Here is an 18,119-nt window from a genome sequence, read left to right on the forward strand (position 1 = left end):
GAGCCAGACTTTGAAATGTAAGCAGGGTTTCCCTGAAGTCCTAGGTATGTATCTGTGTAAAATTTGTTCTATATATAGACTAACAACATGCTCTGAAAAACTGATTGCACATACTGAAAGAAAATTCTGCTGCTCAATAGTTGTATGTGCTGGAAATTGCCTGTCAGCTCCCCTCAACTCCAGACAGACCATAAAAACACAATAGTGACTGCACATGCATGTGCACAAACTTTTAGGTGAGCAGCTATGGCTCACTTTTCCAACAAGGAAAAAAAAAAACAAACACAAATTTTGTCTTCATCCACACTGAATGCAAGAGGATTTTGTATGTAATCAAACTGCTATTTTATTGTTATATTTTTCCACTCTTACATTTTTTTGCTATCAAAAACAGCTCTAGCACTTGTAGGTCTACTTTCACATAAAACTGTCACTGAGGTCTTCATTTTTTTTTACTACACTGAACACTCAAAGTTGCAGCTGAAGTCAGCTTGGACTCTGATTTGAGCATATTAAATAAGTCATGTGTGTATGACTGTGTGCTTAGGGACTTTGAGAAATAAGGTCCTAAATGTTTAAATTTGGGCATCCAAGAATAAAATTGGCAATGCATAATTTGACCTTCACTTCTCTATGAGCTTCAATCTCTGACTGTAAGTATGAGATGAAAGTACCAGCTATAGGATGCTATGAAGACAAGTTCTGAAACATTTGAGTAATTTCTGGATGACACATCAAGGCAATGTACCAATGGGGAAACCAGTCATTTTGAGTTCAATGTAGAAAAATGGATTATGTATATTAAGCAAGGACCTGGAATCATTCTCTGAACAAGACATTTACAAAGCTATACACTAAATGAAAGAAAGTGTCTCTTTGGGGTGAGGTTTAAAAAAAGTGGTGTTACATAATTCAGGCTTGATGAAAGCAGGCACTCTTACAAATCTTCCCATACTTGGATTTGCAGCCTTCACAGTTTTTAGGTACAGTTTGCATCTAAATACCCAAACCAGATCACCATGAAATACAAGAATTTCTGTGAGGAGGGTCAGGAACATCTGTTTCTCTGCAGGAGATTACAAATCAGCACTGATGCTCGTGCAGAGAGAAGAAAACAATGCAACTCATCCCATATGCCCAGAATATGAAGATTTCAGAGATAATATCATGTAGGTAGGTAAATAGTTTTAGACCAGTTAGCTTCAGGGAACTAAGATTATAAAATAACAGAGAAGAGGTCCTAAAAGAACGGAAAATATTATTAACAAAGCCATTCTCATGACTTCATCCACAACAAGAGATGTAAATCTGGCCAAATTTAGCCAAACTAGGGAGAACAATTCAAGGCTTGACAACTTCTTGTCCCTGAGTGGATCATCCACAGCTGCACCCTCCCTTTTAGCAGCTGTTTTCAGCACCTACTGGGATGGATCCTAGGAGAAAGAACCCTATTCCACACCTGCAGAACAATTCTGGCTCTTTTACATAAAGCACTGCAGGAAGATACAGGAGGGACAGAAATGGCTTGGCTCTCTTCAAACAAGCAGCAGATGTCTTTATGCATGAGCAGTGTGTGGGAGACACTCTCTAGCAAATTACAGTGCTACAGGGTCTGGCTCCATGAAATTAGAGATTGGATCCGGAGATTAGAAACAACACATGCCACTCAATTAGCAATACATTGGCTGCCAGACAAGCTCTGGGGCCATTTTTCACGATCGTGGGTCTTATCTTGAAAACCAAGTTTCCTCCCACTTCAGTGCTACCATCATGTTTAGTGGTAATATTCAGCCATCACTTCAAATGCCTCTAAACAGAAGGTGTTACCAGTGTGCTCACCTAGTACCTACTCCTTGGAATTTGCCTTCAACAAAGAACATGCTGAGCATAAGCCATGACTGACACTCCATTCTCAGCTAACATCCAATTCAAAGCTCAGCTATAGATCATTTTCTGCCACGTATCCTTTGAGAGTCACCATTGAGACACCCAAAATACTCAGAAATGAAGAAGTGAGAAGAAGCTGATTCCCCCTCCAAAGGAAGCAGTATTTCCTAAAATGACAGATATGCTGCAGTGTCAGATGATCAGAACAGTGTACAGTAACTGCAATGGTAGCTAGTAGTCCAGAACAAACTAATACTGACTCTTGAGCTTCAACAGTAAGTTCTACGAGTGTCATGTTCCTGGTCACGGCCTCCTGTCAAAGCAGTCTTTCACAGACAAAAGACAATTTGGAGAGTTGGGCTGCAGTCTTTTGTTTGTTATGCATCACTAATCATGTTTCCTTGGGCAGTGGAAGAGCTCAAGGAAGAATACTAAAAGGTTTCTCAAACACACCACAAGCTAGGAGACAGTTTAGCAGCTGACATCAAAGGCCCTGCATTTTACATCGTGCTGCACTGTCATGGTAACTGTTCTCCATCATCTTTCTTTGACGCTAATCAGATCAGATACAGCTATTTTTCACATTTCGATTGATCTCTTAACTTTAGTGTTTTCCTTTTTCCCCATAAAATCATGCTACAGTTTTGTTTTATTCCCCTCACACCTTACCTGTTAGTATTCTCCAAGACTTCGACCTTCTTACGCAGCTCACTATTTTCATTTGAACAGTTCTCAACTCTGGAAATAAAGAAAGAAAGATGGATATAAAAAGAATCAGTCCTTTATTCAAGACATTCTGAAACAAAACAAATTTGCTTTCACAGAGAGCTCTGTGATTCTGCCTGCATTTACAAAAAGTTACACCAACTGACTTTAGTCATAATCTTTAATCATGCTCCAAGGTGCAGAAGACATTGCATTAGATACTACTCGCTATAAAGCATCTGCTTACAGTGCTCAACTACAACCAAGTAGGTGCAGCTTCTTCAGGGTAATCTGTAACTACTTTTTGCCCCCTTGAAATAGTAACGGCAAAGACCCTGCTCCAACCTTCTCTGTGCATCAGGCCACAGGACAGATACTTAGAAGTCACTGAACATGTTCCATCTGTATTGTTAGCAATTATTTTGTGCAAGGGTGTTCCATGTGTGCATTTCATTTCTAGGATGAGGCACCAAATAATTTAACAAATACCATGCTTCTGAAATCAGATCCTTGAGTTTCATAGAAGTTCAAGTAAAAATATGGCATTCCTAAAAGACAGCTATGCTATTACCTGCCTGAATAGCTTTCAGAGGAAAAAGGCAAAGGAAATACTTTCAAATCTGTTTATGTATGCAAGAATTTCACAAAAGTCTAACTCTGAGAAAGCAAGGCTCACCCATAAAGACATAAGAAGAACAAAAGGAAATTTCATCAAGGATATCACCAAAGATGGTACACAAGATTTAGCAGATCCATCTGGTGAAGTGCATAAGAAAAATACCAGGATACTTGTCTCTTGGAAGACAGATTAATTTGGGATATAAATCACTAACTGGGGATTTGGCTCCTTCTTGTTAAAGGAAGTCAATTGGTCACATGTTGTTTTCCTGAGTCCTGCTTATTCTCCCAAGCAGTCTTGACTCACCCACTTCCAATTTCTGTCTCCATCTGCGCTAGAAGACAGAATATACTCACTCTGACCCTGCCTTTCCCTGGACACTGCCCACCCACTAGACCAACACAGCTGCACAAGAGAAAGGCTGGCAGTAGATGGGTCTTGCCTTATTTGAGGTTTAAGGTCTTTGGCAGCACATTACCTAAGCGCTGGAGATAGACACAGTTATGTACGGAGCATCTCAGCACATGTACCACAGAAGCCAGAAGAAGGGCCTTTTCTCAGTCACAACCACGAGATGGCAGCTGGCACTTTGTGCACAAAACAGTCCCAGCATCAACAGCTGGATCCCTTCCCATTGCAGCAACCAGTGCTATTGGAACGTTTGAAACAGGAAGGAGGCTGGCTTACTTTTTTTCCAGACTGTCCATGTATTCTTTCTTTTTTCTTCTACTTTCCTGGGCAGAGATCTAAGGAAAAGGGAAGAAAAACACCAAATATTTGCAAAGAAAAAAAAGCAGCAGAGATGAATTAATAAACTGGTAAAGAGCCTTGACATTATTTGATTCAAGCCTCGGTACTGTTCTCATTCCTATTCCTGGCAAGCAAAGCACTGACTTGGTCTGTTTCCACATCCTGAAGCAAGACTGCTCCCTCTCAGTAGTAGGAAAAAGATCACTCTGCTCTTACAGAACTATCCTTAAAAAGCAAATCAGATTCATCTGCAGAGAGTATCTTAGGGCAAATACTAAATACTAAAAGATGATGCCAGGAGAAAATCCTGCAACTGGGAGAAGAAAAACCCATGCATAGGTTAGAAAGCAGCTTTGCAGAAAAAAGACTTGGGGAATCCTGATGGACAACCAGACAAACATAAGTCAACTATGCGCCCCCACAGCAAAGAATGCCAGCCAGAGCCAGGGCTATGTTAGCAAGACTGTAGCCAGCAGGTCAAGGGAAGTGTCTCTTCTCCTCTATTCAGCATCTGCAAGACTGCAGTCGAGAACTGTGTGAAGTCTGGAGCTCTGAAATAAATACTTTGGACATATTGAAGCAAGTCCAGAGGATGGCCATGGCTATCCAACAAGTATGCTGGAGCCCACCACATATCAGCAGAGGCAAAGAAATCTGGATTTGTTCAAATTTAAGAAGATAAGGAGGGAATCTTATTGCTAAAACAAAGATGAATTAAATCTTCTCAGAGGTGTATATCAAAATGAGAAGAGCACTGAATACAAGTTACAACAAGAGAAATTCCAACTAGACATGAAGCTTTTACTTTATTTTATTGTTTTTAACTAGAAGAACAGCCTAATCTGGAAACAGGTTGCCCAGAGAGAGGCTGAGAACACAGCACTCAGACAATAAAATGCGACTGGACAAGCCACTTAGTAACTTGATCTAAGCTGCATGCTTTCACAGCAAGGAGTTGGACCAAAGGACCTCCAATGATACCCTTGAATACAAATGAGTAATTATATGTAAGTGGTACATAAAAAGCACAAGGAAATTTAAAATATTTTTGAAAAATTATGTTAGACCAAATTTCAATTCAGTGTGGGTAAATTTACACCTGTCTGCCAAACCAGTAACAGAATGCATTAACCTTCAAAAATGTGCTAATATCATCTAGAACAAGCAAATTTGCCAGGTCTGAAAAAATGCTTTCCTCCCCATCACTAGCCCTTTGCCATCTTGGGAGAAAGAGGACTTGCAAGGCATTTCACAGCCTTGATATCAACCATTCACCTAAAGGTCACAGAATTCAGTGATCAAAAGACTCAAGTGCTGAAATACGCAGTCAAACTTTAAAACATGAAATGGTGAAAAACACGTTCATCACCACGGAAAGGACACAGAGGTTCTTTGCCTACCCATAAGAAAAAGATTGTACTGTTTTTAGAATGGAGCCAGGCAACAGCAACTTGATACTCTACTTACTAAATACTCTATTGTTCGTGTGTTCAGGTAAATACCTAGACAGAGAGGCACTGTCACAGTGACAGACAATTTGATGGATGTGTTAAGGAGCAAAGAATACTTTGTTAAAAGACATCTTACAGGATTCAACAGTACTACAGACCACTGCTACTGAAATGTTGCAAAAATTTTTAGTGAAGGATGAGTAGGTATTACCCAGCAAAACTGCTAAACAAACATCTATTTACCTTGTTCTTTATTTTTCTGCGGATTTTCTTCAGCACTTTCTCCTCTGCCTTTGTCAGGGGCAGTTTGGTAGGGATTGGGTACCCCTCTGCTATCAGTGTCCTCTTCTCCTCCTCTGTCAGGATGAGCGGGCCAGTCCCCTGCAATTTCTGCAAGTGTCACAGAAATGAAATAACATCACAGTAAGAGCACTCAGCCCTAGAGAAAGGGGGTTAGGGAACAGTGCAAGTCAGCAGCTCTCCCACTTCAGAGCGGATTCTGTCTACTAACCCAGCAGTTTCTTGCAATTGGGAGTGTGTGGAAGGGGAAGACCTTTTAGGTAGCTTCCATTCAGAGACTGAACCTTTGGGGCAGGATTGCCTCAAAACAGTTGCTTTCAGCCCAGCTCTGTGGCCAACAGAAAAACTCCCCTTGGCTCAAATGGGAAGGAGACAAATGAGAAGCACTGCTGAAAACCCCTCCCTAAAAATCACCACTTGATTTCCAAGACATAGATCCAACACGTGGACAGATCTACCAGCGACAAGTTAACCCAGCAGAGCTGGGTGCAAACGTGAAGCACAACCCATGATGGGAGAAATCTCCTAACACTGCTCAACCCTGCCTCAAGTCAGAGGAGAGGCACACACCATTCCCAGTGGGAACAGGACAGACAAGAGAGCAAGAATTGCTGGATCTCCAGTTTTGATCAGAGATGGGCACATCCAAAGAACAACAGAAATTAGCAAATGTATGCAAAAACTGTAATTAAAAAACGAAAAACAGATTCTAGAAAAACTGAGCCCAACTTACATGTGGTGCAGTCAGGAGAGGGGAATTGGAAAGCGCTGAAGCTGTGCGCGACGTGACTTTAGCCGTGGCTTGCAGCTGGATCGGGCTTGAGGGAGGGAGCGATCTAGCTGGGCTCTGCCCTCCTTCAGAGTCACTGCCATGACTGCTGGGAGGGGTTGGAGGCAAATGCAGGGGGTCGACTGCTGAATGGCAAGAGAGAAATACAATGTAAGATTTGGAGGTGCTAACCTAACCTTCCACTAGAGCCACTACCGCCACCACTACCACCAGCTTTCCAAAGCTAGGACTGTCCGCTAAAAGAAGGGTCAAGCAAAAGTGGAAACTTGAAAGATTTTCAGAGCATGCAGGTCTCTAAAGGAGGCATGAAACACAGCAGCTCTCTTTAGGTTCAACAGACAAAGCAGGGCTATGCTCATGTGCTCTGATTATTTCTACCTACCCCTTCAGCTTCTCCAAATGCCTTGAGATTTAAGTACAAACCTCCAGTACAAGTATCCTACTTGGGAAACCACATTAGCAGAGAGGGCTCTGAGCCACTAGACCTTCTTTCCAAAAACAACAGCCTTTCCCAACCTTGCTATGGCTTTAACAAATTGCCAGTATTTTTCAAGAGAAGATAACATGCCCAAGATGTTCCATCAACAGTAAGAAAAGAAATATTTTAGCCCCTAAGGATCTAGTCTGGCACAACTGGCAGGTAGTGACAACCTTGTGATGGCTTTGCCGTACTGATGGAGCAGGAATAGCATATGTGGAGCAGGAACCTCTTTCACATTGTGCTCTCCAGAGCTATAAGCAAACTTCTACTGCACTTGCAGCCAACAGAACTTGTGCTGCAACTGGCAAGCAAAGTGCTGCTTATGACCAAATGGGGTCTGGACCAAGAGAAACAGTGCAGTCTCACCTACTCAGATTACATGGACAACTTAGTTATGGCTCTTTTGGATGTCCACTAACTCATTTTTCCTCTGAGATAAATTTACAGCGATCACAATTGGGAGTAGGAAGATACAGGGCTCCATTTTCCACCTTCCACTTCTTTTACGCTTTGCAAATTTGAGTTGAAAAGCTCAAATCGGTGTGGGGGGAAGAAGGAAAAAAAGCAGTAACGAAAAAGTTATTACAAAAAAAAAAGTTATTAGGTCTTTTTGGCTAGCATCTTAACTCTGGTTGCCAGATGTACACTTGTAAAACAGTAATGCCCTTAATTGCACAAATTGAGCAATCCCATCTATGTTTTGGATTAAGATATAGGCTTTTTTTTTCCACCTGCTAAATCAATTGCCTCTCTTCCTAGAGCAGTTCTACTTGTCTACATAAACGAGTTCACTAACAGAATACCAAGTGTTCCTAACTGAGATACAGTTATCTCCTTAAATTTCAGTCAAAATATTTGGCTTTTTCAAACTTTTCCCAGGTTAACAGATTATACGCCACAATTCCATGTTTTACATTTGGGGCAGGGAAGATCACCCCTTCCCCCTCGATTTATATATTTCAAAGGGACCCTGGTGGTTTTTAAACCTGAACTGTAACAAATATGCTAAAACCAGATGTGCCTAACTTAATTTCATATACACTCTCTTCCTTGCTTTTGCAGCAGAGGTCAAAGAGGTTAAAACCAGCCAAGTTTCCACTTGTGCTCTTCATATTTTCTGTGCCTTAGGCAAGTTCCCTCAAGTTGATTTCTCTCCTAACCTAAATAATCCCATACTTTAAGGATTCATGCTCCCTCCAGCAACTGCGTTAATTGTTAGGACGTTGCAGACAAAATAGAGATCATTTTCTTTGTGATGTGCAAGACAAAAACAAAGAAAAGGAAGATATAAATGGGTCAGAAAGGCTGGCTTTTTAACTGCCTGAGTCAAATCCCTAGAAGGCAACAGCTTCAGCCTAAAGTTTAACATGGTAAACAAGGAAGACAAATATTTAATCAGGGTAAAGTACATTCATCGCACATTCTGGTCATCTCCTTTGCATGTGTTGGGTTGGTAATTAACAGACCTTCCTTAGAAGAGAGGTTCAGAAACTGATCCACTTCATGGGGCTCCAATTTAATCTCTGGAAGCACTTTCTGGCTCAGTGGTTTCATCTAGAAAAGAGAAATTAACAGCATGAAAACCCAAAGCACACTTCTTAAGGTCTTTATAGAAGGATACAAGGATGATTTCTCCATAAATGGAGAGCTTTCCCTCTCATACTCTGCTACAGGCCAAGCCTGAACTGCTTCACACAGTTTTGCTAAGCCAGGCTACAGAGAATGCTGCCCTGACTAGTCCTGCCATGGCTTTTCTTATTACTATATTTAGCTAAATAAAAGATTACGCCTCAGAGATGACATTTCAGACTGAAAGCTAGCAGGCAACCCACTCAAATTACTTCTCTTAGCAACAGAGCTGCCGCTAGGATTTGCCGGACTGCACAGCCAGTTTGAGCAGAGACAGAAATGCTCCTGGATGTGGGGGAGAGCCTGTTCAAGGCCATTGTCACCTGGGAGCGAGATCCAGGTGCCACTCACTGAGCCCTGGGTTGTCAGACCCAGGTTCATTTCATGGTTAGGAGAAGAAACAGACAGCCATGGCCAACAGACTTTTGGAGGACACCTGACTTGCCCTGATGACAGGGCTGGTTCACCAGGCTGCCAAGCTGCTGGCCAGTCTGCCTGAATGCTGCGTTCCCAGGCTTGAGGAAGTCAGTCTGGCACATCAGCATGCTCAGTGCAGCCAGAATCTCTCCCAGTAACCTGTGTAACTAATCCATGAGATGGTAGCGAGCCACCAGTTAGTCCCAAGATGCTCTTTGTAGTATCACAGCATCCCAAGCCACAGCAAGGCTATGTACTGGGGACAGTGCGTGCAGGCTACAAGAGAACTATGGGAGAGATATGTTTCAGTTTTCCCAGTTTCTCATGAAACAGTTTATGTCGCACATATTTCTGACCCACATCCTAGTGGGAATGTTTATTTCCAACATTTTCTAGCTCCAGATGGACTGGGCTGCCATCACACCCTTGGGAACGGGAATGTCACAGTACTGTGAACAAACTCCACTGGTGGGGAGCTCTGGTGAGCCATCAACTGCTGCAGTTTGTTCTCCTAAACAGCCAAATTGAGCCCTTGTGAATGCCCACTGGCTGCTCCAGCTGTGGTCAGAAAGGGATCACAAACGCCTTACTAGGCAGGCTGGAGTGAAAGCAGCAGCACCTCAAAATGTCAAAATTTGACAGGCCTGGCAAAAGTGACTTAGTAGGCAAAAAGGAAAACGCTCCAGTCACGTCAAACAAGGAGTCTCACCCTGATGAAGGGAAGGTGCAGCACTAAAGCAAGTCATTGTGGAAGACATTTAGCTTGTCAGGGCAAATGGGTTAGTCACTTTAGGTGAGGAGAGGAGAAGAGAAAGTCTGCAAGTACCAGGGCATCAGCCTGCAGCTCGGCTTGCTCCCCATCCAGCGACGTGGCCGTGACAGTGAGACTGACGGAGGGAGTAAGGCCTGACGTCTCGCACAAGGCTGGCTCAGTCTTTATTGCTGCTGGAGTCAGCTCGGTACCCAGACACCATTCCTCATTTTCCAGGTCACCTGCCAGGGAAGGAAATTGGACACCACATGTTTAGGTCAGAGACAGAGAGACTACAAACGAAAATAATGTCATCCCTCCTGCAGAGAGGGGAAACAAACACAGAAGGTATTTCAGTCCATCAGCAGCGCTCTGCCCTTACCATTCAGCTCTCAGTCAATGCAGACAACTGTTTTGGGGCTGTAACCTAATCTTAGCCTCAGGATACAGAGAGGAGCAGTGAGGAAAGACACAGAGCACTAATCACTGCACGCTGCTGAAAGCTGCTAACGCCAAGCAGAGCAAGACTAAACAAGCCTTCAGGTAGAGCAGCCAGGGAGCCACATCCTACACACGCTAATGCCTGTTGACTCAGTTTTATTCCTCCTTGCAGAGCCAGCCCTCTGCTCCTCTCACTGCCGGCAGTCACCACATACCTGCAGTGGTGGCATTACACTTCTAAGAACAAAGGATTTCACACTTTCAGGAGCTTTCCCCAATGACTCATTTATTAAGTATAAAAGAAGGCAGTGGCTTTGATGATTTCACAGGAGCACCAATGGCACGGTGATGACGCTCATTTCCTCCCCAGAGCATCTGGGGGACACAGCACTGGATGCATATTTTGACTGGCAGCAACAAAACATGCATCATATGTTGGCAGAGCTGGCCCCAGCCCGCACTTACTGCAAGCTCACTAATCAGAAGAAAGCCATGCAACCTTTAATTGAATAAAGCTGACCAGTTTGCCTTGCACTGTCAATAACTGGAAGAAGGTTGGGCTGGTAAGTTGCTAGCTCCCTGTCTCCATTCATGGGGTAGCGACTGGGGAGGAACGATGTTTGGCTTGCTGAAAAGGGATTTATTTTCTTGGGTACAGAGTATGACAGAGGACCAAGAATTCAGGATTCAATCTTTAAAATAATTTCTCAAGGCTGTTAAAATTCTTATTTAAAAAAAAAAAAAAAAAAAAAAGAAGATGCATTTTCGGCAGTTGCAATTCTGCCTTTAAAAAATCCCATTCCCATTTCTGCCGCTGGGGTTCAGTTGCATATGGTGGTCTCTCCTCCTGCGGCAGATTACCCCAACTCATTACCCCACCCCTCCGTACTGTACCCCAGCAGCACACAGCGCAGTCCTCTGCCACAACTCGTCAGCAGCTGCGAGAGGCACGTCCATAAATCAAGCAGCTGGAATCCAAGGCCAAACACACGGAAGGGAAAAAGGTGTTGATTTTCCTTTCAGAGCTCTCTCCTGCCTTCATCCTGCCTCTCCTGCCTGCGAGGCTGATATAAGACCTTCACACATCTCGGCGGACCACGCTGGTGAAATGCCACCAGAGCTGAGCTGCAGGTAGGTAACAAAAATAAGAGCAGTCTCACAGCCTCCGTGTTCGCCTGCCCCTGCTGTTAGGACCACACAGACAGGCTGCAGGATGGGAGAGGTATGCACAGCGCCAGGGCTGGTCCTTGCTCTGTGGTGGGACCTAACCTCCGCCACTGGCAGGGAAAGGGGTAATCTGAGCAAAGGCACAGCGAGGGATTAAAAATGAAAACACCTATCCTGTAATCAGACGCTCCAGAGCTGCCAGCCCAGCTCTGCCAAGGGGAGTAGCTGTACAGCATGGGCTGAGCACCGTAGTTAAGTTGTTGAAAGGCTCACTCCCAAAGCCTTCCTGGAAACGCAGAATTATAAAAATAGAAGTATTTAAAAAAAAAAAAAAAAAAGAGGTAGCATTGTCTAAATATTAACTCAGGAGAGAGGACGTTGCTCTCTTCCCACCCTCCCTCCTGCACCTCCCTCCTTACACACACAAAAACGCCATTCCCTCCCCCTGCCAGTTGTAACGAAATATTCAGTGGACTCCCTCTCAATTGGTGTGTGTAGATCATTCAGATAAGAGCTTTAAAGGAGTAAATTTGCCTGAAAATCCCGAATCCCTTGGCAAATGCAGCTTTCAAATGTTTATTTGGATAACTTCTGCCAAAGCCTTCCCCTCGTGGTACTGCGTGGAGGCTCCGCTTGCTGCCTGTCTCACCTCGGGGTCGAGCTGCACTGTGGCAGCGCCAGCAGCATCCACAAGCTACCTCAGCCTCCCTTAGGGAGGGCAGGCTAATTTTAAACGGGAGTTGTCCGTGAACCAAGTAATTAGCCCTGAGCTTCCTGAGATTTCTATCATCATGCAAGTCGAAGAGGCTTTTTCCAAGGCCATGGGTGCCCAGCAAAACAGGGCACGTCCTCTAAGGCTGCGGGTCTTGATGTTTATCACCTCTAATCCCCCAGCTCATCACAAGGGCTCAGCTGCTGTAAGGCAGCAGGACATGCTAGCCTTCAGCCTGTCTCCATCCTCCCTGGAACCTGACCGTGCTGACAAACCTGACGTCCCTGCCACCGCCACTTAGCTCCGCACTACCTGCTCCGAGTTATTCGAGGCATTAAAGCCAGTCTAACCAGTTCACAGGGTTACAGATGGTTTTTGGAGACAGCAACACAGTGCATTTGATACTGAGGTAATTTTGAAGGACTGCATTTAACTCTTCTTTGACATTGCCTTTCATGTGTGCGTGGCGACAGCTGTCATTCCAGATGAACCCTCTTGAAGAGCAGTGATGGAGCAGCACACTGGTCAAATCCTACCTCGACACAACCCTCTCCCTGCTTCTTCCAAGCCCCTGCAACACAGTCACCACCTTGGTCACCAATGAATCACTTTCTTCTGATGTCTTCCAGCTCCTGAAGTCACCAGTGATCTCTCCTCCAAGCCAGGAGAGCTGCGAGTACATTTCCCCTTCCCCTTTCCCCTCCTTCTGAGCACAGTAGTATGACACTACCCGAAAATCATTATAAGTTAATTATTCTAACAACCCCTAAGAGCTTTAGTATACTCTGCAAAGCCCTGTACTAGCCGAACAAGGAGCCCTTGCCCCAAACTCCTTGAGAATACCGCATAAAACAAGATACATTTAGGCACACAGGGGAAAAATTGACCAGACTACACAACACTGGTCATATTGAAAGGCATGGCACACCCTTCATGACAACATTATTTCTGATGGAGAGGTCTGAAGAACCATGACAGAAGGTTTATGGGGGATGAGAAGAAGCAAGAAGGTGCACATGAAACCTTGAAATGAAATATACACTGGAGGAGAAGGGCAGCGTCTTCTCCAAAACAAGCGAGACGTTGTAAGAGTAGACGACCGGGGTCTGGAAGTTAAAGGTGAGTATTCATCTTTATATCTGTCACGATCTAGGAGGCACACATGAAGTATTGAGACAGAGTCCAAAACAACAGGCTGAGAAAATGCCCTTGGTGACTGTACTGTGGATGGATATGGACAGGGCAGCACTGCATTGCCAAGCTGAGATAAAATACACTGCAAACCACTCAAGAATAAGAAAAGAAAGCCTGAAGGAGAGATTTAGCTATCCAAATGGCTAGGAAAATCCACATCCTAAAGATGGTCACCTTGGCTGTTAAAGATCTCTTCTCAGCCTTCAAATCCCTGACACCAAGGTTCACTGCTGAGCAAATGATCCTGGCTGCTAGGACCCCTTGCCCAGATGAAATTTCCTATGAACTTCACAGCTCTGTCATGCAACGACTCTCTAGCTGAGAAGTGTCCCCCTTCACCTACCTTCTCAGTAAGTCCACGAATGCCAGGCCTTTTGGCACATGAAATCTGTCACTTAAGCCATCCATATACTTTGTGAAACCTCAGCTAAAGATCCTACATGCAATGCACTAGCACTGTTAAATTGCACATACAGCGTATGTTAACTGAATGTTACAGCTGCAAAGCACCCTGGTATTCAGAAATACCCATGAAGGTTTATTTCAGCGTGTCTTTGCATATTATATAAATCTAAAAATAGCAATGTTCCTAATGTGATTGAAAACGTTCTCTGCAGCACCTGAACCTTACCCAACACACAGAGTGCACGGCACTCCCTTAGCTGGGGTGAATACCATGTTTTGTTATTCCCATTGCCTCTTGCACAGCCTCAACTCTCCTCTACCAAATACATTTCAAATTCAGTTCCTACAGAGTTGTTTAATTCCCTCCTAGGGAACAATCAAAATGCTTCACCAACTGGAATTAATTTCCACAGCAGTCCTGAAAATTCAACTGAGCCACAGAGAGATTAAGGCCAAAAAGTATCTATTAATTTAAAATGACCAACTGGAGACAACCGGAATTGGATTTTTAAGATGATTTAGCACTGTTATTATACTTCACTTTATCAAAACAGTATGCATTGAGTTCAGGTGCAGCTGTGAGCATCTAGCACTTCTGCAAGTTAAACTTCCATTTCAAATCAAGCATCCAGAAAAACAATTCACCACAGTACCCAAGAGTTTGTGACACACATCTAAGATCTCCCACGTCCAAGACCAAAATTACATTTCTTTAGAAAGCTTTTATGTGCTGCTTTGGTAATTAAGCTGCCTCACTTTTCCTGCAGGCTCTTGCTTAGCATGCCTCTTCTACCTTCTTTTTTTTAAAAAAAAAAAGAAAACAAAAACAAAACACAACAAAACAAGGCAGAAGCCTTACAAAGCACCAAAGAAATTCAGTCAGCGTACTGAACAGAATTGTCACTGATAGGAACAGCTTTTAATACGGACTTTTCTTTGCCAACCGAGCTCATCGTGTGTCCTGCATTGTCCCAGGTACAACGCTGATAACATGTTGTAAGAAAGGGTATATGCAATAGCACAGGAGAAGAAGCTCAAAATAAGATGCAATTCCCTCTTTGTGTGTTTAAGTACTGCACATGGTGCATATTTACACAAACTGTCCAAGTAGCAAGCAAACCCTTTCTGTCCTCCACCTTTAGTTTAGAGCCCCTAATCCTACCCCAGGTTCAATCATCTGCAGTTAAAATGGACGATGCTAGTAGGACCTACCCAACATACCACAAGTGGACTTTCCCTTTTTCCTTTCCTTGCTCCACATCCTTATACCCAAAAGGGAAAAGATTGTTCAACGTTTTGCTCAGTGAGAGCTTAAGATCTTTAAAATCCATTATGAAGACTGAGTCACGTCAAAGTGCTTGGCTTTTGGTGCACAACACACCCAAATTCTTAATTTCTCTCCACACTGCTCACCACATACATTACAAAAGTAATTTTCAACAAAAATGGAGTTCACTGCTTCTCTAAGCATCGCAGCTGTAGCAATGATCAGTACATGTGATTTAGGCATACATGAAAAACATACACAACTAAAAAGGGCTGTGTTTGTACAGAAACCAAAATACCACCTCTACAGGTTTCTAACTTTGTCCTTTCAGCTGCCAATATTTCCTGTGAAGAGTCCTGTAACTAGAGGGGGAAGGAAAGCAAAATAAAACAACCCATGTGCTTTGCTGTAAGATGTTTATCAGGTCCCTTTTCTATGAAAATCAGTCAAAACTCTCCCACAGAGCTCTCAGGTAGCTGCCAGCTGCTGAAGTAAGAAGCCAGGTTTCTCCATTCTTTCAAAACAGCACTTAGGAGGCTGTGGTAACTTAGAGAAAAGGACAGAACTACTTTTGCTCCTAAATGTGCTTAAAAGGCTGTTAAGAACCTATAAAAATATGTCAGGGTTAATATATATATATATATATATACACTACTTCTGTATTCATTAAAAAACATGTACACATATACATATATACATTTATATATTTAGACATATTCTCTTAACAGCACCATGTGGCACTTTCTGGGATATTCATATTTCTCTGATGACCTACAACATTTTACTTCTTCCTTGGCTTTCCCTTTCCTTTTTTTTTTCCCTTTTTAAATTATTTATTTCTATCCAATGTTATGCTTTGCTTTTTAAATACAAATTCTTCAGTCTCACCCAACATACCAACTCCCATCCTCAGAAAACATACGTGTTCTCCAGTGTCAACTGAATTTCACCCTCCACAATAGATGTGCAAACAGAGCTTATGAAATAACTAAAAAGACATCCCTTGCTCCTCACGTTCAGCACTATTCATAGAAGAGCTTAACAGAGGCACTTTTTGCATGCATAGCCAAGTTGAATCATGAACTTGCTCTGTATCTGAAATGAAATTAGAGATGCGCTACACATCTCCACCTGTACCCAGACAAGTGGTGAGAACACAAGCATTCAGCAAAACACTGTCTTTTTCACCTCTTTCCTGCAGTACAAAGGAAGACAGCACCACTAGGCAAACTAAGCCATATGAAGGATGTACCACAGAACCTAATCTTGATGGGCAAAAAAAAGAAGCCCAACCAAAAACCAAGGCATACCACCCTTACCATCATGTCAGATGGCAATCACACAGAAAACTGATGCGTGTGCTGCATCGTCACCTGAAACAAGCCTGCAGGTAAGACATGTAAAAGCATCAAGGGTTATGCTTATATGTATAAGCAGAGCAAAGAGGCTGTCCTTGCCTCCTCAAAGTTCACTTTCCAAGGAAAAGATAAAACGGCTAGAGAGGGACAGAACAGGAAGCTTAAGGAGATAGCAACAGACCACTCGTCCAAGTGCTTTGCACATCTATCAGAAGAGACAACTCAGGACAGCATAACACAAGAAGAGCCCTAATGACTCCAAGCGCTCCCTAACTCCTGTTTAAAAAATTCCCCTCTTCAGCTGCTTCATGGATTTCAGCAAGAGGGCTTGAGTTTGCTCCTTTCAGTCCATGACAGACCTCGCAGTGCCTCCCAATGCAGCACCCATCAGACGTTAATAAGTGGCTCTCAGTCAGGGCAGGAGCTATGCTCACACCAAAGGCCTGCGTGTGCCAAGCATCCAGCCCTCCGCCTGGCCCCACCAGCAGCAGGATGACTGCTCCCTTGTCCTCGCAGGGCCTGGGCTCCCGTAACCGCCCGTCAGACATAAGACACCTTCACAACACCCGAAGCACTCAAGTCCCACCTCCCCTCAGCGAGGCGAGAGCCCGCAGCCATGACAAGCTGACACCGGGGCCCTTGAAATGGCCTCCACAAAGAAGATGCTGTTTGACTGCCAGACTGGAGGCCTTTTTAAAACATCAGGAAGGGGAAATTAAATAAACGGGGAGAGATACAGAGCGAAATAAAGCAGCAGCGATACACAGACATCTCAATGCACGGCAGAAGCGGCCTATCATCTAACGAAGCCTCCTCCTCTCCAAGCGACCCAGAACCTACCCAAGCCCCTCACATTACTTGCAGCACTACCACAGTTGTTAGGACAGAAACAGGGACACATTGTTCCTCCCACACCTAAAGAAAGCAAGGTCAATACCCTCTTTTCTGGGGAGAACTTCACAGTTTTTAAACCAGAATCAGCTTCTCACATAAACCCAGTCCGGAGGTATCTCAGGGTTACAGGCTTTGCTTCAACCACTCTTCAGGCCGAGACTGCACAAAAACACAGTTCTCAGTGGTTTTATTTTGTTTACAGAGAGAAAAATGTTATTTTTATAGCATCACCCTTAACACATGTGGGAGCGAGATGCTGAAATACGGGCAAGCTCTCAAACGCCAGCCGCCGAGTCGATGTTCCGCAAATGGGCTTTTATTGCCTCCGAAGATTTGCTCATGCCTGACAAAAAAAACGTTCTGAGAAGCAAAAGCCACCATAAAAGAAGATAAATTCAGTCTTTCTAATCATTCCAATCCCTATATAGGCTCCCCCATCACCTTTCTAGGCAAAGTACACTTTGCACTGTCAGGGAGGTCAGTAGAAAAAAATAATATATATATATATATATATATATATATATATATATATATATTTGACGTACTGACAAGAGGTGGAGACTAAGGTGGTGACTGGGATTTACAACCTTAAAGCTCGACAGTATAACGTGCTATGAAAGATTTATTTTTTTTTCCAGCGATGTGACAATTACCCATAGAAGCACTGTGTTCAATTTAAACAGTTCTCTCTCGGCAGTCTGAATTTTAGTCCCCACACAGATGCTGTGAAGGCACATCTGCATTAAGGCAGCAATCGGGCTTTGACGCACATTAAAAGGACTTAATGCTCACAGCAAATCACTAAGTGAGCATGAGCTCCCAGTGCAACAGTTCAGCTAAAAGAGAATGAGATCACTGGTTCCAGAAACAGCAGGACTGGAAGTGGGAGCAGTATTCCCCT

At 43.5% G+C, this 18,119-nt stretch overlaps 1 protein-coding gene across 2 annotated transcripts in view; it reads right to left on the reverse strand.

Moving 5' to 3' along the window:
* The window catches only part of CREB3L2 (cAMP responsive element binding protein 3 like 2), a 76,303-nt gene that overhangs the window by 12,815 nt on the left and 45,369 nt on the right, over positions 1–18,119 (reverse strand). The window contains exons 3-8 of one of the 2 annotated variants that reach the window (XM_068662903.1): positions 9,856–10,022; positions 8,450–8,537; positions 6,446–6,624; positions 5,656–5,802; positions 3,899–3,957; positions 2,557–2,625 (exon numbers count right to left, since the gene is read on the reverse strand). In XM_068662903.1, the coding sequence (XP_068519004.1) occupies positions 2,557–2,625; positions 3,899–3,957; positions 5,656–5,802; positions 6,446–6,624; positions 8,450–8,537; positions 9,856–10,022 (709 nt within the window). Of the gene's footprint in view, positions 1–2,556; positions 2,626–3,898; positions 3,958–5,655; positions 5,803–6,445; positions 6,628–8,449; positions 8,538–9,855; positions 10,023–18,119 lie in introns of both variants that reach the window. The other variant, XM_068662892.1, reaches the window with a different exon arrangement.

This window comes from Anas acuta, chromosome 1, assembly GCF_963932015.1.
Source record: "Anas acuta chromosome 1, bAnaAcu1.1, whole genome shotgun sequence".
NCBI lineage: Eukaryota > Metazoa > Chordata > Aves > Anseriformes > Anatidae > Anas > Anas acuta.